Source organism: Oreochromis aureus, linkage group 23, assembly GCF_013358895.1.
Source record: "Oreochromis aureus strain Israel breed Guangdong linkage group 23, ZZ_aureus, whole genome shotgun sequence".
Classification (NCBI taxonomy): domain Eukaryota; kingdom Metazoa; phylum Chordata; class Actinopteri; order Cichliformes; family Cichlidae; genus Oreochromis; species Oreochromis aureus.
The window spans coordinates 3,105,683-3,132,951 of NC_052963.1; the positions used below are offsets into that span (position 1 = coordinate 3,105,683).

The following is a 27,269-nucleotide window of genomic DNA, read 5'->3' on the forward strand; positions in this document are numbered from 1 at the left end:
AATTGCGGAGCTTTTGAGTTTTCGGGATACGGTGAGGCCGTGGCGCCACGGCGAATTTCGATGACTCACCATGAAAATCTTATTGCCTCTCGTTCTGTCATACATTGTCCGACCTTGACCAAAGTGGACACATATGATAAGGCTCCACCCCTGAACATATTTCAACTGCCATATTTGACATCAGGGACAGCGCCACCTAGTGGGAACAGGAAATGTCATGTTTTACACTTTGGGGTACAGTATTGTAATGGGTGACATCTGCAGCCTCAAATTTCTCCAGGAAAGCCTTAAGGAGTTGGTCTTGGGTTACAGAGAAAACTGTGAGTTTTCGCTGAAGGGTGTGACCCCAGCAGTATGGCGAACATTGAGGTCTCGCCATGAAGAAACAAATTAGTGTAACTCAATGAAATCCAATGTGATCAGTACCAGATTTTACAGGGATGATGTCAGACCCGCCCTGAACAGATTGATGTGCCCATTGTCAGGAATAGGTAGAGCGCCACCTAGTGGCACCAGGAAATGCCATGGCTTTCATTTTCTGCTACTGATTTTCACAGGTTCATCGTGGCCACCTCAAAAGCGGTGAATATCACCATCAGTCCCTCATGATGCTTCAGTGAGAAAATTGTGAGTTTAAACTTAACGGCGCACCCTGGTGGCAACGCGGTTCACCATGAAAGATGAAGTGGCTTTTGAGGGGCTTGGAAAGTTTAAAAAGTCTTGAAATTTGGCGCACACCTCCAATGTGATGAGTGCTATCTTGTTATGTCATCATTTTCTTTGAATAGCGCAAAATGGCTCCACAGCGCCCCCTACAATATTTCAAAACAACAGCCCCTGCTCTGTGTTTTATGTATGAGTCTGAAACCTGGTAAGCTTATGGAAGATATCAAGAAGTACAAAAAAGTCTTTTGGAGCAATATCCCAAATCCAACAGGAAGTCAGCCATATTGAAATTAATGTGTAATTTTGGCGACATTTCCCCTTCTTTTGAGGTAACTTTCTTTGACGAACTCCTCCAAGGCATTTCATCAGATTCACACGATCTCCAGTGCGTGGAATCTAAAGACCTTTGTGATGTTAAATTGCGAAGCTTTTTACGCTCAGGGAAACGGGTGGTCGTGTCGGCACGTGGAGTTTCAATCACTCGCCAAAAAGCAGTAATCTGCTGTCACTCAAAATACAATGTCCAATCTCTCCCAAAGGTCGCAAGCGTGATGAGACTCGAGCTCGAAATGTTTGTTATACCATTTGTCAGTAATGGTTAGAGCGCCACCTAGTGGGATGACTATAATCATGATTGAATGAGATGAAATGTTAGCTGGTGGTTAAATGCAAGAATTCCATCAATGTGACATCAGATCGGAAGCGCTGGTTTTAGGTGTTGGGCTTGGCTCGACGTGCTGGGGTGCGAGGGCCCTCATATCGCTGCTTGTAGCTTTAATTATTATTAGGGCCCGAGCACCGAGAGTGCGAAGGCCCTATTGTATCTGCTCCGTTTCTTCTTATTATTATTATTCAGGCAAAACAAGGGCCTTTTTGAGGGCTTTAACATGCTCGAAAACTCATGAAATTTTGCACACATGCCAGGTCTGGTGAAAAATTTTGTATTTTAATGGTTTTACACATGAGCACTGGAAAATTGCTCTAGAGCGCCACCTATGCGTTGTTAAATGCAGCCCTACGACCACATCGTTTGAGCTACATGTCTGAAATCTGGCACACATGTGTATCATGCCGAGACAAACAAAAAAGTCTGTGGGCCCATTGACGCAAACCCAACAGGAAGTCCGCCATTTGCAAGTGAAGGTGACATTTTGGCTCTAATTTTGCCATTTCCATGCCTCAAACTTTTGCGAACTCCTCATTGGAATTTCATCGTACAAGCTTCACATTTGGTCAGTGTCAACTACACACCTGGGCCATGTTAAATTGCGGAGCTTTTGAGTTTTCGGGATACGGTGAGGCCGTGGCGCCACGGCGAATTTTGATGACTCGCCATGAAAATCTTATTGCCTCTCGTTCTGTCATACATTGTCCGACCTTGACCAAAGTGGACACATATGATAAGGCTCCACCCCTGAACATATTTCAACTGCCATATTTGACATCAGGTACAGCGCCACCTAGTGGGAACAGGAAATGTCATGTTTTACACTTTGGGGTACAGTATTGTAATGGGTGACATCTGCAGCCTGAAATTTCTCCAGGAAAGCCTTAAGGAGTTGGTCTTGGGTTACAGAGAAAACTGTGAGTTTTCGCTGAAGGGTGTGACCCAGCAGCATGGCGAACATTGATGTCTCGCCATGAAGAAACAAATTAGTGTAACTCAATGAAATCCAATCTGATCAGTACCAGATTTTACAGGGATGATGTCAGACCCGCCCTGAACAGATTGATATGCCCATTGTCAGGAATACGTAGAGCGCCACCTAGTGGCACCAGGAAATGTCATGTCTTTCACTTTGTTGTACTGATTTTCACAGGTTCATCGTGGCCACCTCAAAAGCGGTGAGTATCACCATCAGTCCTTCATGATGCTTCTGTGCGAAAATTGTGACTTTAAACTGAACGGCGCACCCTGGTGGCAAGGCGGTTCTCCATGAAAGACGAAGTGGCTTTTGAGGGGCTTGGAAATTTTAAAAAGTCTTGGAATTTGGCCCAAACCTCCAATGTGATGAGGGCTTTGTTGTTATGTGATCATTTTCCTTGAATAGTGCAAAATGGCTCCACAGCGCCCCTACAAAATTTCAAAACATCAGCCCCTGCTCTGTGTTTTATTTATAAGTCTGAAACCTGGTAAGCTTATGGAGGATATCAAGATGTACAAAAAAGTCTCTTGGAGCAATATCCCAAATCCAACAGGAAGTCAGCCATTTTAAAATGAATGTGTAATTTTAGTCACTTTTTCCCCTCCTTTCAGGCCTCGTACTTTGACGAACTCCTCCAAGGGATTTCATCACATTGAACCAATCTACAGTGCGTGGCATCTAAAGACGGTTGTGATGTTAAATTGCGAAGCTTTTTACGTCCAGGGAAACGGGGTGGTCATGGCGGCACGTGGAGTTTCAATCACTAGCCAAAAAAGCAGTAATCTTCTGTCACTCCAAAACACAATGTCCAATCTCTCCCAAAGATCGCAGGCATGATGAGACTTGAGCTCGGAAATGTTTATTATGCCATTTGTCAGTAATGGTTAGAGCGCCACCTAGTGGGACGACTATAATCATGATTGAATGAGATGAAATGTTAGCTGGTGGTTAAATCCATGAATTCCATCAATGTGACATCAGATTGGACGTGCTGGTTTTAGGTGTTGGGCGTTGCTCGACGTGCCGGGGGTGCTAGGGCCCTCATAACGCTGCTTGCAGCTTTAATGTTAAGTTTGCTTCCCTTACCTTGTTAGGGCTAATTTGCTCCTGCTGTGTTTCCCAGCTGTCTCCACTCCCCTAAATCTTCCCCTTGTGTGTATATTATCTCAGTCTCCCCTTGTCTCATGTTGGAGTCTTTGCTCATCTACCGTTGTCTCTCAGGTTTCATGTTTTAGTATTTCCCAGTTTAGGTTCTATCACATATTGGTTTTTCTACTTTTGTATAAGCCTTAACAAACGGTCGGCTTTATGTTAGTTCCTGTTCTCCTAAGTCATCTGGATTTGGGTCCTCATTCACCTCCACATGATATGCAGCCCGCAGATCATATATATAAGGAGTTGGACTGTATAGCTGTCGATGGGGTTAACTCAACACTTTTTCATAGTACTATACTGTGAAACAAGATACCAGTTTAGCTTAAGGAACATGCTGTCTAAGTTATGTTGAAATTCAAGTCCAAGTTTTCAGTATTACGAACGTGGTTCTCTTTTGATCTGGCTGAACTGCCATGGTAACTTTGAACATCTAACCTGGTCTGGAGCAGGCTTTGTTCAGAGTTTCATTTTAAAGTTAGGCAACACTTTATCACAAAGTCTTTTTATTTATGTTTCAAGTGTAATATAGATTCTCTGCTGTTCATAAGTTGATTTTTTTTAAATATGGAACTTGTGAGCCAAAGCTTACTGATTCCACCAATTTGAGTCCCACTGTAAAGTTACAGCAGTGCAAACTGTCAGTTGATATACACTTATTCAACAACACACACTATTATATGTCTTAAACTTATGTCATGTATTAACCTACTTTCTTTTCTCTGGCAGCCATCTGTCTTTTCCTTCTCACTTGGCTTCTAGCAATGCTTGCAAATTTTCTTGCCACAGTTCGAGGACGGCTGATTGGGATTGAATGCCTCTCAGCTCCATCTACAGGTGGAACGATCTCTATAGCTGTGATGCATTCATCCCCAGACTGCTTTGTCACAATCTTTATCTTGGACCACCTTGAAGAGGGATTGATCTTGTGGATGGCAGAATTGGTTGTTGTCGGTACTGGAGTGGGGTTTGCTAGCACCTGTAACAAAGCAAAGTACTGTTAGGACATTTCATAGCAAGCTTGACCTGTTACTTGCACAGTATCCTGTCTTCCTCCCCTTAACCCCAACCACTTGAGGCAAATGGCCTGAACCTGCCTGTGGTGGAGATTTAGTTTTGTTAAAAGGGAGTTTTTCAATGTTTAAATGTTGATTGTATTATGTAAGGTTCCCTGGCAGCTGAGGCCAAACCATGATAATAGTCCAGTCTCACGTGATAGATGCCTGAACAACAAAAAAAAAGCTAAATCAAAAAGGAAAGTTTTAAGCCTAATTTAAAAATAGAACTGTTTCACCCATATTCATAAGGTAAACAATATATTAACAACCACAACTTGAAACAAAAAGTTCACAGTCCTGGCAAACTCTGTCCAATTCCAGTTAACGCAGTTAATTTATAAGAGGAAAAAAAAGAAATCCACTCCACATTTGGGGAATGACCTGTCCATTCCAGTCTAGCTAACCCAACAAAAAATACTCCACTCTGGGTTTTCCAATTAATCCTGTGACTTTTCATGACATGGTGTTAGAAGTAGACAATAGGGGTAGGAATTGATAAGAATTTAGCGATTCCCATTCCATTATCAATATCACTTATCGATTTGATTCCTTATCGATTCTTATTGGCTCCACTTTGAGAGTCACCACCATCTCTAAGCAGCATATCATGACATTATATTCATCTAAAGTAAATACATGATCTAATGCTTGTGCATTTTAGAGGTATTTCGCCTCTTTTTTGTGTTCAGTTTTGGGGTCATTACTTAAAAGTAAAGTAAAAACATGATTACATGTATTACACAGAACATTTTTCTTAAAAGTAATGCAGTTTGTTACTGCATACTGTCTTTGAATAAAGACATTCATTATTCTACTCATTATGTTACCTTCATGTTACTCTGTAAAATGATCTGTCTCATAATGACCATTTAACAATATAAAGCGACAGGCTACATCCCCACACACCAACACAAATCCCAGTGAGGACACGTGATCTTTGTCTTAGTATTTAGATATGAAAACAAAGCTGACAACACAAAGCAAAGATGAAAACCAGCACGAGCAATCATCGCAGTGATTCTACTGTAGAAACATGAACACAAAAAAAAATAGAAGCTGCAGCCTGACTGCTCATCAGTTTGTTACCAGCTGGCTTCACCACCTTATGATGGCTCACTTTATCACTTTATAAGAGCTATGTCAGCATTTACTCAGCTTTAACATCACTCTGGGGTTCTTGGCTACCTTAGCGTTAGCATGCTGTTTTGCGAAGAGCTTAAGTTGTGTTAACAGTATAACGCAGTTCAATTCAATTCAATTCAATTTTATTTATATAGCGCCAAATCACAACAACAGTCAACTCAAGGCGCTTTATATTGTACAGTAGATCGTACAATAATAAATACAGAGAAAAACCCAACAATCATATGACCCCCTATGAGCAAGCACTTTGGCGACAGTGGGAAGGAAAAACTCCCTTTTAACAGGAAGAAACCTCCGGCAGAACCAGGCTCAGGGAGGGGCGGGGCCATCTGCTGCGACCGGTTGGGGTGAGAGAAGGAAAACAGGATAAAGACATGCTGTGGACAGTTTGTTTCTGTCCTATATCAGTCGTCACTTTGCCATCTCACTCTCCATCCTTTTGTGCATTAATAATAAAAGTAATGTCCATATCTATGGTGAAGAATGCACCATTATTTTTACTTCGACACATGAACTGAAATCAGCTGATCATAGTGAGAGGGCAAGAACCGATAAGCGGGATCAGTAAGCAGGCAGACTAACCATTCCAAGGAATTGGACTCCTAGGAACCTATTCTTGATTCCCATCCCTAGCAGTTGACCATCATGTCTCAGAAAAGTAGCAGGGGAAGGAGGAAGTCTGTAGTGTTGCAGAATGTGGCATGGTGGAATAACTGAGAGAATCTCCCACTAAACATTGGGTTGGCATATTTTTCATTTTAATAATCGCATGCTTTGGTGTTTTTGTTTTGTGTGAGATGTGGGCCACACCCATGTAGGAGTGGAGATTCTACTCTAGTCCAGCTGCCAGCTATTTGGAGTTGAGTACAGGGAGCCGTTGATTGGTAATGATTTGAGCCCTTCTCTATAAAGGAGAGAGAAAACAGGAAGGAGGAGTTATTTTTTTTGTAGGACACAGTTGCAGCAGGGAAGCTAGTTGACATGGGAGACTCCAGTATGAGAAGTGCACATTTTAAAGAAAATAGTTTTAACCTGGCATGGAAGATTTTGCTTTTAAATAGCAAATGGGTTGATATGATATACTACCATATCACCCAATTAGAGCACTTCGCTCTCACACTGCAGGCCTACTTGTTGTTCCTAGAGTATTTAAAAGTAGAATGGGAGGCAGAGCCTTCAGTTTTCAGGCCCCTCTTCTGTGGAACCAGCTTCCAGTTTGGATTCAGGAGACAGACACTATCTCTACTTTCAAGATTAGGCTTCAACCTTTCCTTTTTGCTAAAGCATATAGTGAGGGCTGGACCAGGTGACCCTGAATCCTCTTAGTTATGCTGCAGTAGGTGTAGGCTGCTGGGGGATTCCCATGATGCACTGGGAGATTCTATTTCACTCACTATGTGTTAATAGACCTCTCTGCATTGAATCATACTTGTTATTAATCTGTCTCTCTTCCACAGCATGTCTTTATCCTGTCTTCCTTCTCTCACCCCAACGAATCACAGCAGATGGCCCCGCCCCTCCCTGAGCCTGGTTATGCTGGAGGTTTCTTCCTGTTAAAAGGGAGTTTTTCCTTCCCACTGTCGCCAAAGTGCTTGCTCATAGGGGGTCATATGATTGTTGGATTTTTCTCTGTATGTATTATTGTAGGGTCTACCTTACAATATAAAGTGCCTTGAGTTGACTGTTGTTGTGATTTGGCGCTGTGTAAATAAAACTGAATTTAATTGAAGACTCTTCGCGTGCTGAACTGCATATGTGTGATCATTTCTGTTTTGGGCCACAGAGAAGGTGAGATACTACGGTGTCTGTTAAGGCACGGCCCTAATCTGTCATTCGAACAGGTGCGTAAAGAGGCCTTGCAGTTGAAGCAGATGCTTTGCATAGCTCGTATGAAAACTCTGCCTGTGCAATAACAAAAAGAGATTTAAAGTGGCATGATAGCTTAATTGTAAAGACAACTTTAAAGCAGAGATTTTCTCAGAAATGGAGGAGCAAATTATAGACCTCAAAAATACTCTTCAGGAGGAGCTGAGGGAATTTGCTCGACCAGCACCAATACCACAAACATGTCCAGGTCCCAGAGGTAAGAGAGAAAAACAGGACTCTAGTTCCTATCAGTACAGGAGACGTGCTGAAGTGTCGGAGCCACTCCCATTAACAAAGCAAATTTCATGACCAGAGGAATGGCCGCAGCATCAGTGGGATCAACAAGGGCGACCCATCTGTAGTAAGTGTAGAGTCAGTGGACACATGGTAAGAGAGTGTTGGGGAACTCTATCCAAGATGGCTTTAAATGATTAATTCCAGTTGGTGACAGTTGTCCAGTGCAGGTAAATCACTCTCAGTTTTTAGGGACATGTGTTCAAGTAGAGGTATTTGTTGATGGTAAGGAAGTGGCATTTTTGTTAGATACTGGTTCTAATGTTACACTAATGCCGGAAGCCTGTTTTAAGAGGTTGTTTGCAGTTGAAAGCGATCTCAACTGGTTAAAGCTGAAGGCAGCAAATGGACTAGAAATTCCTCATGTGGGCTATATTTTAGCTGAAGTACAGGTGGGAGATATTACTTTGAAGGATATGGGAATTGTGATTTCAAAGGATGACCCTAATAACCCAAATGCATTGCCTATCCTTGGTATGAATGTCATTGCTCTATGCTGGGATATGCTTTTCTCAAAGCCTCAGATACAGATCACAACCTGGCCTGTTGGATCAACTGTAAACACTCAACAAGCATGGGCAGGCTTTTCAAGACTGTCAGAGAATTGCTGCTCCTGTACAACAGGTGGGACCCTATGACCAGCTTATCGCCATCCGGAGGTAGTCCCTGGAGACAGCGAGCTGGTAAATCAAATGCTAAATCAAAATACTATTCTACTCTTGATCTAGCTAGTGGGTATTGGCAAGTAAAAGTTTCAGAAGCTGACAGAGAAAAAAACTGCATTTTGTGCTCCTTTTGTCTTGTATGAATTTGAAAGAATGCCTTTTGGTTTGTGTAATGCTCCGGCAACATTTCAAAGGTTGACGCAAAGTTGCTTAGGAAGTCAAATCACAGGGTCTGCTTTGGTATACTTGGATGATGTGATAATATACTTGCCTGATTTCAACAGCCATTTAGACCATCTTGAGGCAGTGTTTGCAAGATTTAAGATCTATGGGTTAAAGTTACGACTAGATAAATGTGTTCTTTTCCATAAACAGGTTGGACCCTGATTAGATTGCCTCTATACAGAATTGACTGGTTCTGTAGATCATTCACCAAGTGTGTTCCTTTTTGGGCTTTGCCGGTTATTATCTGTGGTTTATTGCAGGATTTGCAAGCATCCGTAGGCCTCTTAAATTATTGCTGGTGGGAGTACCTAAGAATAAAAACCAGAACATTCCCATAAACTGGGAATGAGAATTGTCAGCAGTGTTTTGATCTTTTGAAACAGAAACTGCTAGAAGCGCTTATTTTAGCTTTTGCTGATTTCAGATTACCTTTCCGTTTATACACTGATGCCAGTAAAATGGTCTTTGGTGCAGTACTTTCTCAAGTATAAGATGGGAAAGAACATGTGATAGCCTATGCTAGTAGAAGCTTAGCACCCACAGAAAGACATGATGCAAACTGTAGCTCCTTTAAATTGGTGCTGCTGGCTTTCAAATGGGCGATGACGGAGAAATTGAAAGACTATTTATGGGGGTCTCTGTTCACAGTTTATACTGACAATAACCCTTTGGTCTTTCTATCTACTGCAAAAGTTGGCGCAGTGGAGCAACGGTGGGTAGCACAACTCACAAATTATCAATTTGATATCAAGTACCGGCCTGGCCAGGAAAATGTTAATGCTGATGTTCTGTCTAGGATGCTATTACAGATGCAACCTCAAGATCTGGTATCCTCACAGAGGATTGGTGAAGGAGCACGGGTTGAGGCTGTGATCCAAGGCACTGGAAAAACCTACAGGAGCAGGATCCCATCTTATATAAGGTGAAACAGTGTGTGGCCGGAATACAGAAGCCATCGGAAGAGGAGAGGCGTCGGGAGTCTACTACAGTCTTACACTATATAAGACAATGGTCGCTGTCGGAGGATGTATTGGTCCGTAGAGGAGTGGATTCCAAGGTGCCACACAGAGGGAGCAGGTGGCGGTTACTCGCCGCCAGGTAGAACAACTGCAGGACCAGTTCGAGTGCCAGATGCAGCTGATAGGGAGTCTGGTAGCGCGGGTTGGTTCCTGGTCGACACCGCCGTTGGCCCCACTGGCGTCCTTCGACCGCATGGGGAAGGGAGGCAACCTCCACGCCTCCCTCCCCCATGGAGGTCAGCCTGCCAAAGGGACCCGCTCAGCCCAAGCTGGAGGGCACCGTATGTGAGGGGCCCGCCCTACCCGAGTCGGAGGTCGCCATGCTGTCCACTCCAGTGGTGTCCTTGCCAGAGGCTGGTGCGCCATCTGGACCTGGCTTGTCTTCGCTGCACGTCAGCGTGCTGGCTGGACCTGCCACGCCCATACCGGAGGTCGCCATGCAGCCTGGTCCAGTGCGCTGGCCACCTGTCAAGCCGCCCGTGAGCCATGGGTCGTGTCCACACCTGCTGCTGTGCCGCTGCTGGCTGCCACGTGGTCGGCCTCCAGACCAGCTCCGGCGCTGGACACGCAGTCGGCTGCTGGACCTACCTTGTCACTGCCGCTGCTGGACACGCGGTCAGTGCCCAGATCCAACTCAACCCTGCCGCTGGTCCATAGGCCAGGGATACTGATGCTCATGGCCGATTTCCCCCCCTGTTTGCGAGGGGGAGGGGGAGTAGGCTAGGCCCGATTGCTCCTTGGCCTAGGTCGGGCGATATGGGTATGTGGTGGGATGTGGCTTGGGCTCATCACACCTCCCCTGTTTAAAAGAGTGTACCAGGACCTGAGGTATTGTTGTTGTGCGTGGGGTTGTGGCTGAAAAGCTGCAACTGAGTGTCATAAAAGAGCAACCAAAATAAAAGCGTTAAAAGTGCAAACTATGTGGTTGGGTCCATCATTCCCATTAAACCAACCTTTACATGGAGGAAGTGGAAAGAAAGGCTCTTTTAAAGGGACAGTATCAAGCCACTGGTACAGATATGTAAATGGACTGATTCTATATAGCGCTTTTCTACTCTCCCAGAGTACTCAAAGCGCTGTATACAACATGCCACATTCACCCAATCACACCCATTCTCACAAGCACTGACTCTGAACTGAGTGCTTTTCTAACTGCATTCACACACATTCACACTCCGATGGATGCATCAGAGAGCAACTTGGGGTTAGTATCTTCCCCAAAGATACTTGGCATGCAGACTGGAGGAGCCAGGGATGAAACCACCAACCTTCTGATCAGTAGGTGACCTGCTCTAGCTTCTGAGCTACAGCCAGGTGTTGCTGACACCTGGGTCAAAATCAAAACCAAAGAAGTGGAATCCTTCCTTGCTCACATCAACTCTGTGGATAGAAATAAAAAGTTCACCAGGGAAGACCCAAAGGATAGAAGTTTGCCATTTCTGGACTTCACTGAACGCATTGAGGAGAATGAAAATCTCTACATTGAAGTTTACCAGAAGCCCACACACCAGGACCAGTACCTACTCTTTGACTCCCACCACCCTCTGGAACACAAACTTGGAGCAATCAGGACCCTACAACACCGGGCAGAAAATGTTCCCTCTAAGCCAGAAGGGAAAAAGAGGGAACACACACATTTAAAGAAAGCTCTTAAAACATGACACTTCACCCGTTGCTTACTGGTGGTGGTCAGAGGGCCCGGTGGCGCCAGTGTCCGGCAGCCTCGCCTCTGTCACTGCGCCCCAGGGTGGCTGTGGCTACTATGTAGCTTGCCATCACCAGTGTATGAATGTGTGTGTGTGAATGGGTGGATGACTGGATGTGTAAAGCGCTTTGGGGTCCTTAGGGACTAGTAAAGCGCTATACAAATACAGGCCATTTACCATTTAAAACGTGGATATCCTAATTGGACTTTCATCAAAGATGAGCAAAAATGTACGGAAAGAAGGTGAGACACCAACTAGGGAGGATCAGAAGGACAAACAAAACAATATTGTCATCCCCTATGTAGCAGGTTTATTAGAGAAACTCAGGAGAGTCTTCTCAAAGCATGACATCCCAGTGTACTTCAGACCCAGCCACACACTCAGACAAAAACTGGTTCATCCCAAAGACAAAACTCCCAAACACAAATTCAACAACGTAGTGTATTGTATGCTGTACAGCGCAGTGAGGAATGTTCAGACCTGTACAGACCTCTACATTGGAGAAACCAAACAGCCACTTTATAAACGCAAGGCACAACATAGAAAAGCCACCTCGACGGGACAAGACTCTGCTGTCCATCTGCATCTAAAGGTCACAGATCACTCTTTCGAGGATGCCAATGTTCACATTTTGGACAGAGAAGACAGATGGTTTGGAAGAGGAGTGAAAGAAGCCACCTATGTCCACTGTGAACGACCATCTTTGAACAGAGGTAATAGCTTACGACACCAACTGTCTGCCATCTATAATCCAGTTTTGAGATCCTTTCCCAGACGCCTTAATGCCCACTCACATCCTGGACTATTTGCCCTCCTTAAATCACATGATAGGGTGGGGCTAGGTTTCACAATAGATTCACCCGAAACCTTGGCTGATTGTGATCTACACCCGTTTTCACACCTTGGCTCGTGTGATTAGGTAGAGGAGCATTAGGGGGTCCATGACCCTCTTAGGAACACTCCCAATAGGGCTTAAATCTGGGACTCTCCACCAATTACTCTTAAAACTGAAGAAGCTTCTCAGATGAGAGGTGAAATGTCTTTAAGGAAACTTAAAGTCCAGATGCTTTTCTTTCCAAGCTCCTTAGACTACGATGACCTGGATGACTGAGAATCTTCACAGACATATAGTTTCAATCCTTGATGCCTCCAGTGGGTTTTGGCAAATACTGTTCAATGTTAACAGCAAGAAGCGAACACCATTCATCACACTAGTGAGTCGCTTCTGGTTTTAAAGATTGCCCTTTGGGATAACGTCTCCTCCAGAAATATTCCAACGGCAGATTAGCACCCTTCTCAAGGGTCATGCAGGTACTGTGGTGGTAATGGATGACATCTTAGTTTTTGGAAAGGAAAAAGCAGAACATGATCACACCCGTAAGGCAGTGCTGCAGACCATCAGGCATTCTGGGCTGAAATGAATCCAAGATAAGTCTAAGATTGGAAAATGCCCAGCCCCTCAAATGTCTCTGAGCTTCGTCAGATGATATGAATGATAAACTGTCTGGGAAAATTCCTCCCAGACTTCTTCACCGTCATGCACCAAATCTACAATTTGCTCAAATCTGACGTTATGTGGACATAGGGGGAAGTGCAGAAACAAGGATTCACAGACGTGAAAGCCATGTTAACTACAACACTACCATTAGCATATTATGATGCTAGCAAACCAACAATAGTAAGCGCTGATGCGAGCAGCTCTGGTTTGGTAAAGCAAGGAGATGGACAAGACCCGTTGCCTTTTGCTCAAGTACATTAAATTAATTCCTTCTTCACAACAAAAGGAGGTACTTCTTCAAATACACAAGGGTCACTAAGGCTTCACTAAGTGCCGTAGAAAAGCCAATATGACTGTGTGGCGGCCAGAAATTGTACAAGAGATCACAAAGATGGTGGAGCAATGTGAGTTCTGTCAGAGAAATAAGCCCACTTGGAGAAAAGAACCACTAATTACTACACCAAATAGCTGCTGATATACAGTATGTCAACTGGACAGTAAACACTACCTTGTAGTTGTGGATTATTACTTGCGTGACATCTTGATTGCACACCTCCCTTCCATTACAAGCCAGCAAGTGATTGCCTGCTTGAAAAGCCTGTTTGTGTGCCGTTGTCTGTGATGAGCTCAAACAGTATCCCCCACCTCACATTTTATCTCAGCAGAGTTCAAACAGTAAGAAGTACAACATTGGTCACACGACATCCAGTCCCCATTATATGCAAGCTAATGGTGCAACAGAGAGAGGCATTGCTATGGGGAAGAGGATTCTTTGGCAGCAGGATCCCCAACTGGCTCTCATACATTACCGTGCCATGCCCATCACAGCAACTGCATAACTAATGAGTGGCTGACACATAAGAACAACAGTTCCTGTTCTAGCTCAGCAGCTGCAACCTCATCATATTCATTACACTAAGGTACAACAAAAGGGTCTACAGGCGAAACGAGACTATTGTTTCTTCTACAATATATGTCATTCTACACGTCCCTTGTCAGAGCTATGCCCTGGTCAACTTGTGAAACTGGATGGTTAGAAGGGTTAAAAGACACCTGCAAAAAACATTGCCAAAGCTCCATAGCCTAGATCATACTTTGTACAGAGGGTTTGCTCACTTGCAGAAACTGGAGACAGGAGGTTCCACTGTCTCTCAATCAGACTCCAGAGTCTCGGGCCTGTCTGGTGTTTCACCCGACACCCTGCCTGCAAGGATCCACCTGTATTGGAGGCCCTGCCAACCAGCTGTAAGAGAACCTTGGACAGAGAAATCAGCTTGCTATGGGGAAACAGCTTTACCCTTTAGATATGTGGAAGCATAGAAAATGCTTTATTTAGAGTTAATGGGGAAATTGTGGTCAATTTTGATTTTGTTTGGTATTCATGCTAGGCTAATTGAAAAAATATATGTGTACTGTTGATCACATTGTGGCCCCTGTTCTAGGCTTGGCATACAGTCTGGAAGACTGAGGAGACAAATTGAGTCCCACGACTGGACAAGATATATTTAGGCAGGCCCTAGCAAGTGAAGATTTCTCTCACTAGAATCAGGGAAATCGCTTCTGCTGTGGCTTTTCTTAGAGGGAACAATTCCACCCACCATGAGTAATAGTCGACGAAGACTAGCAGATATACATTTTTCAAAGTCAAAGTCAAGTCAAAGTCAAAGTAAACTTTATTGTCATCTCTGCTATATCCAGTGCAGCATACAGAGAGACGAGATGATGAGGCTCTGGTTACATCGGCTGGTAGTGAGTTCAGGAGTCTGATGGCTTGTGGGGAAAACACTATTTCGCAGTCTGGAGGATCGGGCCCCGATGCTGCGATAGTGTCTGCCGGATGGAAGGAGAGTCCATGTGAGGGGTGTGAGGGGTGAAGCATGATGCAGGAGGCCTTACTGATGCAGTGCTTGTGGAAGATGTCCTGTAGCAGAGGGAGAGCTGTTCCGATGATCTTGGCAGCTGCTTTATCAATCTGTTGTAGCTTGCTGAGATAACCACACGCTTAACCACACGGAGATGGAGCTGGTCAGAACACTCTTTGGTGCCCCTGTAGAACATGGTGAGGATGGGAGGAGGAAGGTTGGCCCGCTTCAGGCCTCTCAGGAAGTGAAGGCGCTGCTGGACCTTTTTGGTGATGGAGGTGGTGTTGGTGGACCAGGTGAGGTCGTTTGAGATGTGAACTCCCAGGAACTTGATGCTGTTAACAGTCTCTACCGTGGAACTGTGGATGCTGAGTGGTGTGTGGGTAGAGCAAGTCTTCCTGAAGTTGACGATCATCTCCTTGGTTTTGTCCGCATTCAGTGATAAGTTGTTCTCGCTGCACCAGAACGCCAGCCGCTGAACCTCATCTCTCCACGCTGACTCGTCGTTGCTGCTGATGAGTTGTTTGGTTGGTACTCCTAGGGAATGGACCTACCACATTTACTCCTAGCATTTCCAAGGGTTGTTGGTCAACCGTTCGTTGTAGTCTGCCTGCTGGTTTCTGGTTTTCAGGTTTATAGATTTGGCAAACATAGTTCCGCACATGTTGGTGAACATCCCTGTTTAGTTTTGGCCAGTATACTAAATTCTGCAGTCCTCTGTATGTTCTATGTCTTCCCAGATGTCCAGAGAGGGGATCGTGGTGGAAATACACCAATAACTGATACCAGAAGCTGATAGGTATGTACAATTGGTATGAGGTCTTGTAAGGTAGTTTGACAACACAGTAGATGAGGCCCTCCATGATTATGAATGATGTGGTGGGACTGATCTTGTATTCTCCTGTTTCCATAATCCATTTCCATTATTTGGTAAAGGGTCTGACATTCAGTGTCTTCCTGCTGTGCTTCAGTTGTGAGGGAAAGGTCCTTGGAAAGTAAACCACCAAGGGGTGCGTAGCGGCAGCTTAGCTGGATAACGTAGTGGTAAGACTACACACCTTTAAAGCAGGAATCGCAAGTTGGATTCTTGCCGGGGGCTCGTCTCCAGTAAGGGTCTTGGCTAGATGACCCTCCTGAGATGGCGCGGCCACGTCTGCAGCCTGTCTGCTCGGACCGAAGCGTTGTACTGTGCATGATTGTGGCCAAATAGCTCTTCAAATTCAAATTTTATTCATCACACACACAGAGTGGAAAACCACTCTGAGAGATAAACTACTTTTTGAAGTCTTCTACGCTCTTTATTCTTGTGTTGTATAGAGTTTGCAGGATGCAAAGCGACCTTCAATAACAACTACTTCCACTGCTGATAAGAAATGACATCATTCGACCTGTGGCTTTGAATAAAAAAATTAAATAAAAAAATTGCCGTGCTGAGTAGAGAATTTCTTGCCTTCTTAATGAGGTTGGGAGCATCAGTTGTGCTGTGCAGAAGTCAGGTTGGTGCACAGCTGACAGCCCTATTAGACAACTGTTAGAATTCATAATATGACAAGAACCAATCAGCTAAGTAAAGAGAAACAACAGTCCATCAATACTTTAAGAACTGAAGGTCAGTCTGTCCAGAAAATTGCAAAACTTTGAATATGTCCCCATGTGCAGGAGGAGGTGTGATGGTGTGGGGGTGCTTTGGTGGTGACACTGTTGGGGAGTTATTTAAAACTGAAGGCACACTGAATTAAGATTAAGATGGCGGCGCGTGAACAACGCGAGGCTCAGTGTCTCTCCAGAATCTGCTATTTAGCAGTTTTTTTATCTACTTTTAACCGGATTATTCATCCAGAATTGCTGTGCGTTGCTGACCTACAGCAGACAAGAGCTTCTGGACATCTGGACTCATAACTCCAACAGTTTTATCGCCGATCTCCGACTCATCCCAGAGATCTCCAGAACACCGGAGGCTGCCCACTCTCCCCGGCCGGGCAGAAGTGCATGCAGACGGCGCCGAGAACGTAAACAAAGGCGAGGTAGGCACGGAGGGCTACGGGCTAAGCTAAAGCTAACACCACACCGGTTGCCTTTACCCAGTATTTTCCTCGCCAATGTCCGTTCTCTGGCAAACAAAATGGATGAGATACGGCTCTCCATCACTAACAACAGACGGATTATGGACTCAAATGTCATGTTTTTCACCGAAACATGGTTGAACAACAGCTGCCCGGACAATGCTATCGAGTTAGCAGGACGCCACACACACCGAGCCGACAGGCTAGCAGATGACTCCGGCAAGACCAGAGGTGGAGGTTTGTGCATTTATATTAACAATGCTTGGTGCATGAACTCCACTACTACTGAAAGTCACTGCTCACCTAATGCAGAGTTTTTAATGGTCAAATGCAGACCTTATTATCTCCCCAGAGAACTCACTTCTATCATACTCATTGCAGTATATATGCCCCCTGACGCTAATGCTAGGTTGGCCATGAAAGAACTTTCTTGCCCATTCTTCTTTGCAAAACAGCTCCAGCTCAGTCAGATTAGATGGACAGCGTTTGTGAACAGCAGTTTTCAGATCTTGCCACAGATTCTCGATTGGATTTAGATCTGGACTTTGACTGGGCCATTCTAACACATGGATATGTTTTGTTTTAAACCATTCCATTGTTGCCCTGGCTTTATGTTTAGGGTCACTGTCCTGCTGGAAGGTGAACCTCCGCCCCAGTCTCAAGTCTTTTGCAGACTCCAAGAGGTTTTCTTCCAAGATTGCCCTGTATTTGGCTCCATCCATCTTCCCATCAACTCTGACCAGCTTCCCTGTCCCTGCTGAAGAGAAGCACCCCCAGAGCATGATGCTGCCACCACCATATTTGACAGTGGGGATGGTGTGTTCAGAGTGATGTACAGTGTTAGTTTTCGCCACACATAGCGTTTTGCATTTTGGCCAAAAAGTTCCATTTTGGTCTCATCTGACCAGAGCACCTTCTTCCACATGTTTGCTGTGTCCCCCACATGGCTTGTGGCAAACTGCAAACCGGACTTCTTATGGTTTCTGTTAACAATGGCTTTCTTCCTGCTACTCTTCCATAAAGGCCAACTAATAGTTGTCCTATGGACAGATTCCCCCACCTGAGCTGTAGATCTCTGCAGCTCGTCCAGAGTCACCATGGGCCTCTTGGCTGCATTTCTGATCAGCGCTCTCCTTGTTCGGCCTGTGAGTTTAGGTGGACGGCCTTGTCTTGGTAGGTTTACAGTTGTGCCATACTCCTTCCATTTCTGAATGATCCCTTGAACAGTGCTCCGTGGGATGTTCAAGGCTTGGGAAATCTTTTTGTAGCCTAAGGCTTCTTTAAATTTCTCATTAACTTTATCCCTGACCTGTCTGGTGTGTTCTTTGGACTTCATGGTGTTGTTGCTCCTAATATACTCTTAGACAACCTCTGAGGCCGTCACAGAGCAGCTGTATTTGTACTGACATTAGATTACACACAGGTGCACTCTATTTAGTCATTAGCACTCATCAGGCAATGTCTATGGGCAACTGACTGCACTCAGACCAAAGGGGGCTGAATAATTACGCACACCCCACTTTGCAGTTATTTATTTGCAAAAAATGTTTGGAATCATGTATGATTTCCTTTCCACTTCTCACGTGTACACCACTTTGTATTGGTCTTTCACCTGGAATTCCAATAAAATTGATTCATGTTTGTGGCTAAAATGTGGGAAAGTTCAAGGGGGCTGAATACTTTTGCAAGCCACTGTATTTGACCAAGAAGGAGAGTGATGGAGTGCTGCACCAGATGGCCTGGCCTCCACAGTCTCCTGACCTAAACCGAATGGAGATGGTTTGGGATGACATGGACCGCAGAGTGAAGGGAACTCCTTCAAGACTGTTGGAAAAACCATTTCAGCCAGAATGCAGCAAGAAAGCAGCAATGAAAGCAAAGGGTGGATACTTTGAAGATTCTGAAATAAAAAAACATGTTTTGAGTTATTTCACAATTTTTGTTTACTACATAATCCATATGTGTTCATTCATAGTTTTGATACCTTCAATGAGATCTACAATGTAAATACGCATTAAAGTAAAATAAAATAATAAAAAAAAAACATTAAATGAGAAGGTGTGTCCAAACCTTTGACTCGTCTTGTATACAAAAAATAATAATCAATAATCAAGTGTTATTGATGAATACATTTCCTAGTGTGTTTCAGATTGTCCATAAAAACACTTGATGCCCAAGAACAGAATAGATGTCAACAGGTCCTATTTAAATAAATCAAAGTAGAATCAAGGTCTGTTCATAGTGTATTTTTCACTTCAAGGTTCAAGGTTCAAGGCAGGGGCGATTTTAGCCCATTTTTGGGGGTGCTTCAGCACCCCCAAAATGAATCAAAGCACCCCCAAAGATTTCTTACTTTTTTTTGACAATATTTGCTGTTTGTGTGACACATTGCTAAAAATATAAAAAGCATACAGTACTTAATTGAGACGGAACATTTTAACAACAAAAGTATAGATAACCTCCCCCCCTCCCAAATTGGTTTGTTCCAGCTCGGCTCTCCCCTAGCGCCCCTTTCTGCCACAGCGATAGTGGCTGAGACGCAGCGGAGCACCCAGGTAACCTGCAGTGTTGAAAACATGTTTCCTGACGATGTTTGCTACCCTACAATCCGTCCTGCTCTGAAGTAAAATCAGCGACATTTGACCGTCCTGTTGCTCCTATTGAATTTATGTAGCCTATTAAATCTAAAACTTAATATTGTAGCCCTCTGTTGTTACCACTGTCCTGTTTGAAATGGAATGAGAGAAGCTGCTTATTTTGTCATATGTGCATGTGCCAATATTAAACCCAAGGTACTAACTAACTAACTAACTGACTGGATGCCCATTAACCTTATAACTCCTGTTGTGTGTGCGCGCGCGCGCGCGCGTGTGTGTGCGTACAGAGAGACAGCCGGGTTAATAATGGACATTAGGACGTTTTTTCAAAAAAAGGAGCCACATTCAGGTAAAAGAGTCAGATCAAATGATCTATCAATGAAGGATAATGTTGGATCAGTGTTTCAATATTTATATCTTTTATTAGAAGTTCATGTGGTTTGGTTATTTGCCTTTTGGTTGAAAGTACACTGAGAGAGGACTTTTTTATTAGTCATCTTAATAGTATTTTTTTCATATTAATGCAATTTTTTCATCGAAATTGAATATAATCTATTTGTGTATGATTGTCAGTCCAAAGAGGGAGAGAGGAAAGAGGGGAACGTGAGGAGAAAGTGAAAGGTCAGGAAGAACCAGGTAAGAAAACAGACAGGGAACAGTGACAGGCAAAACAGAAACTGTTAAACTGACAAAGAAAAAAACAACTAATTTTGCTCACACAATCTTGAAGTTGCATTCTCTCTATATTAAAGCTGCTGTACAGAATCTGCAAAACAAACTGAGTTGAAACATTTTTGACCCTCTTTAACAACATTCCAACATAACATTATCATTGATTTGGGAGATTAAAATTAATGATATATTTTTATGTGGTTCAGCCACAACTCTACTAAACCTCAGCCAAGAATAGGTAGGCCAACTTTTCAACCATCTAGTTGTCTGTATGACTGCCGCAGTATGTGCACCACCCGTACTGCGTGGAGTATGGAGCTGTAGAGAGAAGCAGAGTGCTCTGTTTAAATTCTAAAAACGTTTTAAGCTAGCTTGTTTCAAAGATTCTGTACAGCAGCTTTAAATGTTTTCCAAAAGCACACATACACTTATCAGTGTTTCTCAAACTTTTTACAGTGTGTACCATCTGAGAAAATGTCAAGCTCTCCAAAGTACCACTATGAAAGCATGAAACTCATAAATCTTACAAGACAAAATTCCAATCTGTTACTAAAATGAAAAGTCACATTAAAAAGTAAGCGCATTAAGTCAGAATGAGCAGCCTAAGAACGTGAAAATGTAGCAGGCTGACACTGAAACAAGAAGAAAAGGGAAGACAAAGCTTAAAGTATACTAAATTCATATTTCTTTAAGTATTTTAATTCAAAGTTTTGTACTTTTTTTGATCGAATTGTACATGTTTGAAGTATTTTTATTTTCAAAAATTATTTATGACTTTACCACAATGGGGATTTCATGTACCACTGGCAGTTTGAGAATCATGACCTTATATCATTAGACTTCATTCTGAACAGGACACCTTCATTACATTTTCCTAATTTTCTATATGATTTACTGTTTGGTTAATTTCATTACACAAGGAGGAGAAGAACAGGGAGAGACTCTGAGAGAGAAGACCAGGGAACGAGATGAGGAGAGGCAGACAGAGCAGCATTCCAGTCAGCAATCCAAAGGAGTTCAAGATATGGCTCTTGATTTAGGGGATAAGACTACTGGTCCTAAACAGTTGAAACTGTCCCAGTACCCTCTGACTCAATTTGGAACACAAAAAAGATCCTTCCAAAGAAAACTGGTTCAAAAGCTTTAAATGGTTAGAATATTCTTCCCAAAAAAATGCTGCTTTCTGCTTCGCTTGTCGAGTCTTTGGCAAAAGTCTTAGGTATGACACATTAGTGAATGATGGAGTCAGTAACTGGCAAAAAGCACTGAGCAAGTTTCAAAAACATGAAGCCACCCAGTCACACAAGGACAGTGTAGTTTGTTGGAACAGCTACAAAGCAAGTCTGTCACAAGGCAATATTGTTGAACAGATAGAGGCAGCAAGTGCCACTGAAGTAAGTGAAAGAAGGGAGTACCTGGAACGTATTGTGGCAGTGACCTGCTTTTTGGGGAAGCAAGGAATATCATTTCGAGGTCATGATGAAACAGAAGAGAGTGACAATAAAGGGAATTTCCGCGAGTGCATGACACTTTTGGAAAAGTTTGATCCATTCTTGCAGAGATACACCCCCCCATCAAACACCACATACATCTCTTGTAGTAGTCAGAATGAGATGATTGAATGTTGTTCACAAGAAGTAACTGCAGCTATTGTTCATGAGATAAAGGAATCACAAATGTATGCCATTATGGCTGATGAGGCTAGAGATGGAAGGACGGAACAGCTGGCACTCTGTGTGAGGTATGTGTCTGTGGAAGGTGTAGTTAAAGAGAGGTTCCTAGCCCTGACAGAAATGCCAAAGTTTGATGCTGCATCGATAAATACTGCTATTGAGAATCAGCTGCAAGAGAAGGGAATTGAGCGGTTGAAATGTGTGGCACAGACCTATGATGGAGCAGCTGTCATGAGCGGAACAGTTGGAGGTGTGCAAGCCCATTTTCAAAAGAAGCACCCTGAGGCCATATATGTTCATTGCTATGCACATGAGTTAAATCTCATCCTATGTCACACATGCAGAGCTGTTACCGAAACCATAGAGTTCTTTAACATGCTTGAAAGTCTCCATTCCTTCTTTAGTGCTTCTCTTGTAAACCATCATAAGTTCATGGACACTCAGAAGAAATTAGGATTGGAGCAAAGTGAACTTGCGCAGTTGTCAAACACACGCTGGGCATGCCAGGTTCGTTCAGTAACGGCTGTGCTTAACAATTTCCCTGCCATCATTGAGTGCCTCTCCTCTATCAACACACCTATTGCAGTGGGATTGAAGGCAAAACTCTGTAAATTCTCCTCAGTGTATTAGCTGATTGTTTTAAAGGATCTACTGTCTGTAACTGAATGTTTACACAGATATCTACAGAAGGAGACCATAGATATTGCCCAGGCACAGACATACAAAGATGCGGTGGTTGAGACACTGAAGCAGAAGCGCAGTGATGCCACGGCTATAGATCTTCATGCAAGAACAAGGGCTATGTGTGAGGCAAACCAAATAGCCGTTTTGGAGCAGTCTTCTGGACAGAGACAGAAAAAAAAGAGAATGGATGGATTTGTTGTTGAGTCAACCTGTGGGGCAGGCAGTGAAGTCTGTGGCTCTTCTGTGTCAGAAGAGCTTAAAAGGAAATTGCTGTTTCCTTGTCTGGACAGAATGATCTCTGAACTTGAGAAGCGTTTTTCTGGTATTAGTCAGGAATTGCTTAATGGGATTCAGGCGTGTAGTCCAACCTCAAACCACTTCTTGTCTGAGCCTCATTTGTCAGCCCTGGCACTGCATTACCATATTGAACTTCAGTCAGAGGAAGTCACGGTTGCCAAAAGCTTTTTGAAGCTCAAGAGTGAGGCTGGTGCCATTCCAGATATGTCAACAATGTATAATCTTCTGGATAATGAGATCTTCCCCACACTGAAAACGGTTATTCGGGTTGCCCTGACAATCCCAGTTAGCAGCTGTAGCTGTGAAAGGTCATTTAGTGTCTTGCGTCGGCTCCATACCTGGCTGAGAAGGACCATGGGTCAAAGCAGACTCCAGCACCTGGCTGTGATGTCAGTTGAGAAAGAGATGCTTGAGAGAGTTGACCACCAAAAAGTGATTGACAGATTTGCCAGCCTCAAGGTGAGGCGACATACTGTAGGTTGAAATAAAGAAAAAATCTGCACAGCCATAGGAGTATCTGCAGTAAAGATCTTTTCATACATTGCACCATAGGCAAAGTTGCCTCCATTTTTTTAATTAATATTTTGTACATTTGTACATTTCAAGGACTGTTCTATTTTTGGAGTGACTTTTTTTAAATATATATCTGTGTTATATTATACATACACATTAAAAGTGAATCTCTGTTCAAAAAATGCACTCAGTTTACTTTTTATTTAATATGAGCATCATTCTTTATTCTCCCCCAGTAATTAAGGTTTGGATATGTATTTTTTTTTTATTCCAATCCATTCTTCTTTTGCAGCATTTAAACAACCTTTATTAGATTTGATTTGATGGTTTTGTTTCAAACTTTTCAAAAAGGTGTTTTGCTATTCTTTCACAAATATGGGGATTAAATTGTGTTAAAATGTACAAAACAGTGATGTCATGTTTTGTGACGAGGACCCAGGCACAGAGAAACTTGATGAATTTAAGAGTCGTATGATTTAATAAAGAAATTTGCAGACTTGCACAGAGATGGTAAAATTATGAAGACTGATAACGGAGATGAACAGACGACGAGGACAGGGAGGAACAGGGGTTCAAATGCACCAAGGAGACAGTCAGAGAGAACTCGGGACAACTGGAGGCATTTAGGGATGCAGGGATTGACAGGGAAGAAGGCTCATCATTACGAGTTAAGTTTACCTTGACTGGCTGGGCAGCTCTCTGGGTGCTTAGCACCCCCAAAGCTCTGATCCTAGAATCGCCCCTGGTTCAAGGTTCTTTATTTGTCACATGCATAGTTATACAAGTATAACACACAGTTAGCCTTCATCTCACCCTTCTGCTAGCATACTCTTGCCCATTTCCATATGGCTGACTCCATGTACTTAAACTACATCACTACTTCTGCTCCACTGTTATACCTCCTGCTCCTTCACACACATGTATTCTGTATTTAATTCCTCAAGATACCTGCTGTGAATCCTTTCCAGTTCTTTCTAGCCAACAGCCTACACTGCATGATAACTGCCTAAATGCAATGCAGGTGATTGGCTAGAATATGGCCCCAGAAAGTACAGGGTACTTACAATGTTAGATAGGGAAATATTGTTTGTTTTGATGGAAATTCATCATGAAATAACCCAGTAAAATGACTTAGACTGTGCTTAAATTTACTTACAGTCTAATTATTTAATTGTTTCCTGTAAAAACAGAAAAAAAGGGTTGTTACATGAAATTGCATGTAATTACAGGGTACTTGTGCTTTAGTCACAGGTCTTACAGTGAAACAATTCACTGTTTTGCAGGTGCTGCAGATGACTCCATAATATGACCGGCACCCCAGAAAGTACAGGGTACTTACAATGGAATTGTTTCACTGTTTGCTTCAAAAACCTGACTTGTTGCTTGCAATTACAGACATACTTGCGCCTTGTTGCCCTTAAATTGCATGTAATTAAAGGGTACTTGCACCTACAGCTCGCACCCTGGGTGTTTACAGTGTCATTGTTCCTTGTTTCCTTCCTCATGGGACAATCTATGTATTTATAAAAATTATTTTATTTACATTGATTAAAATTACCATGAAAAATTGGCAACGTCTGGTGCGATACATTGAAATCTTTGTATTGTCTCCAGTATGGTCCGAGTGGCAGCTTCCGCATTCGTCCTTGGCCCTTGGCCATTTACACAACAGTAACAATGCACTGTGAAAATTCTCTTAGTAAGTGAAACGAACGCAGAGAACACATCACCAATTAGTAAATACATTTCTAAAGGTGTTATTGGCATGAATTTCTCACCAGATGTTGGTAACAACCCATCCAATCTACACATGCAAAGAAATCAAACCATCGATGTCCCTAAGTTAATTTATGTATAATAATGAGAAATGACACATGGGAAAAGGTGTTGAGCACAGGAAGAAAAGAAGGCACAAAAAAGGATGAAAAGTCATTAAACCAGGTGAAATCTATCAATAATTAGAAAGTAATCCTGCCACTTATTGCAAATTAAGATTAGCTGGCTCAGTCAATGATGACCTATAAAAATGTGTCTCATTACCAAGGTGTCACAAAAGAAAAATTTCACGATGCTCACAAATTTCACAAGCTCTTTCAAGACCTTTGCAAGCTTATTGTTAAAACATTTTAACCCCAAAAGGACCCAACACGACTCCATGGCTGTGTTTTGCCTTTTTTTATTTTGGCACAGTTTTTGCTGTAGCACTTTGGATTTTCCAGCGCACACTGGTGCTCTCCTCTCTCTGGCCTGGCTGCTACTGAAATAGAGAAGGCTGTGACAAACCAGCCCCCCCGACACCACACCCTGAACCCGCTCCCCTCCTCCCCTGCAGCCGAGCCACCAACCGCACCCTGCCGCAAACATATTTATGGCATTGGTTACAGAAGAATTTCTAAAGTACCATTTCTATGGTACGACTGAAGGTACCAGTGAGTACTATTGGGGCCATAATCCTGAAGTGGAAAGAAGATTTCATCAAAAACTGGCCACAAAATTTTGGACAGAGGAGTAAAAAGAATTATCAGAAAACTTGTCCAAGAGCCAAGTACCACTTGTGGAGAGCTATGGAAAGACCTGGAATCAGCAGGTACAATGGTTTCAAAGAAAACAATAAGCAGCCATGGCCTTTATGCATCCCAAACACGCAAGACTCCATTGCTGAAAAAAAAAAGTAAGTTGAAGCGTGTTTAAAGTTTGCAGAACATTTAGACGAGCCTGTGAAATACTGGTAGATTTCTTTGCATGCATGGATTGTTTGGATGGGTTGTTACCGATATCTTGAGAGAATTTGATGACAATAGTATCTTTAAGAAATTAAGTTCATGTATAAGTTCAATTAGGAAGCTCTGTAGTCACATAGTCACATAGTCTGCTTCCCAGGTATTTGGTGGCTCATCTAAGCTCACATCCACTTTCCCACACTGTCAAGTTCATTGCGACATCACTGGTCTAGTCTATCTGCCCACCTTCTTGAGGCCTATCAGCCTTCACTCTACTCTACTTTAAATCTCATTGCTAATCTGTCATACTTCCTTACACACAGCTTCATGCATCCATCCAAGCCTCCATCTTCATCTCCACCACCAGTGTCTTGACTCTTACTGCTGTGATGGTACATCGGAATCTAATCACCAGATACCTTAATTGAATTCTGTATATCAAATAATTTTTAATTCCTTTTATTTGATCTCTACTTATTGAAATATATTTACTTGAAAATTGGTAATGTGTTCAATCCTTATTTTACCCACTGTATGTATAACATACGTGTAAACAGAGTTGCACATAAAAGTTTCAACTTCTGGGAACACTTTTCGAATGTTTTAGGAGTGTGTTTATGGAAATTGTTTAGCATTCTTCCAGAAGTGCACTGATGTTGGACGAGAAGGCAGGGCATGCAGTCTTTGCTGTAATTTATCCCAAATGTGCTGTTGGGTTGAGGTCAGGACTCTGAATTGAATTGACTGGCATGCACAAGTTTTTAAAATTTCATTTATTTATGTAGTGCCAAATCACAACAACAGTCACTTCAAGGTGCTTAATATTATAAGTTAAAGACTGATAATACAGAGAAACCCCAACAATCAGACGAACCCCTATGAGCATGCACTTTGGTTCAGTGGGAAGGAAAAACTCCCTTTATCAGGAAAACCTCCAGCAGAATAAGGCTCAGGGAGGGGTAGCCTCTCCCACGACCGGTTCGGGGTGAGGGAGGAGGATGGAGGGACACAAAACAAAAGACATGCTGTGGAAAAGAGCCAGAGATCTGAGCCCCATGCATGGGGCTGCACGGCACCAACGCGTTAGTGCGGTTAGCTCATTAATGCATTAGCGCCATCCAGCCCCACGCACGGGGCGATCCGCGCTAACTCGCTAACGGAGATTTGCCGCGTTAATGCGGTTATGGCGTTAACACTTGGTGGTGGCGCTGTCACTTGGTGTTCGCTCGCTCTGCAGTAGAGTATCACTT

At 43.2% G+C, this 27,269-nt stretch overlaps 1 protein-coding gene across 1 annotated transcript in view; it reads right to left on the reverse strand.

The window, feature by feature from the left end:
* Positions 1 to 27,269, reverse strand: part of chrm4a (cholinergic receptor, muscarinic 4a) — a 105,010-nt gene that overhangs the window by 22,578 nt on the left and 55,163 nt on the right. Inside the window, exon 6 of the mRNA XM_039606380.1 lies at positions 4,177 to 4,443. Within this exon, the coding sequence (XP_039462314.1) occupies positions 4,177 to 4,443 (267 nt within the window). The remainder of the gene's footprint in view (positions 1 to 4,176; positions 4,444 to 27,269) is intronic.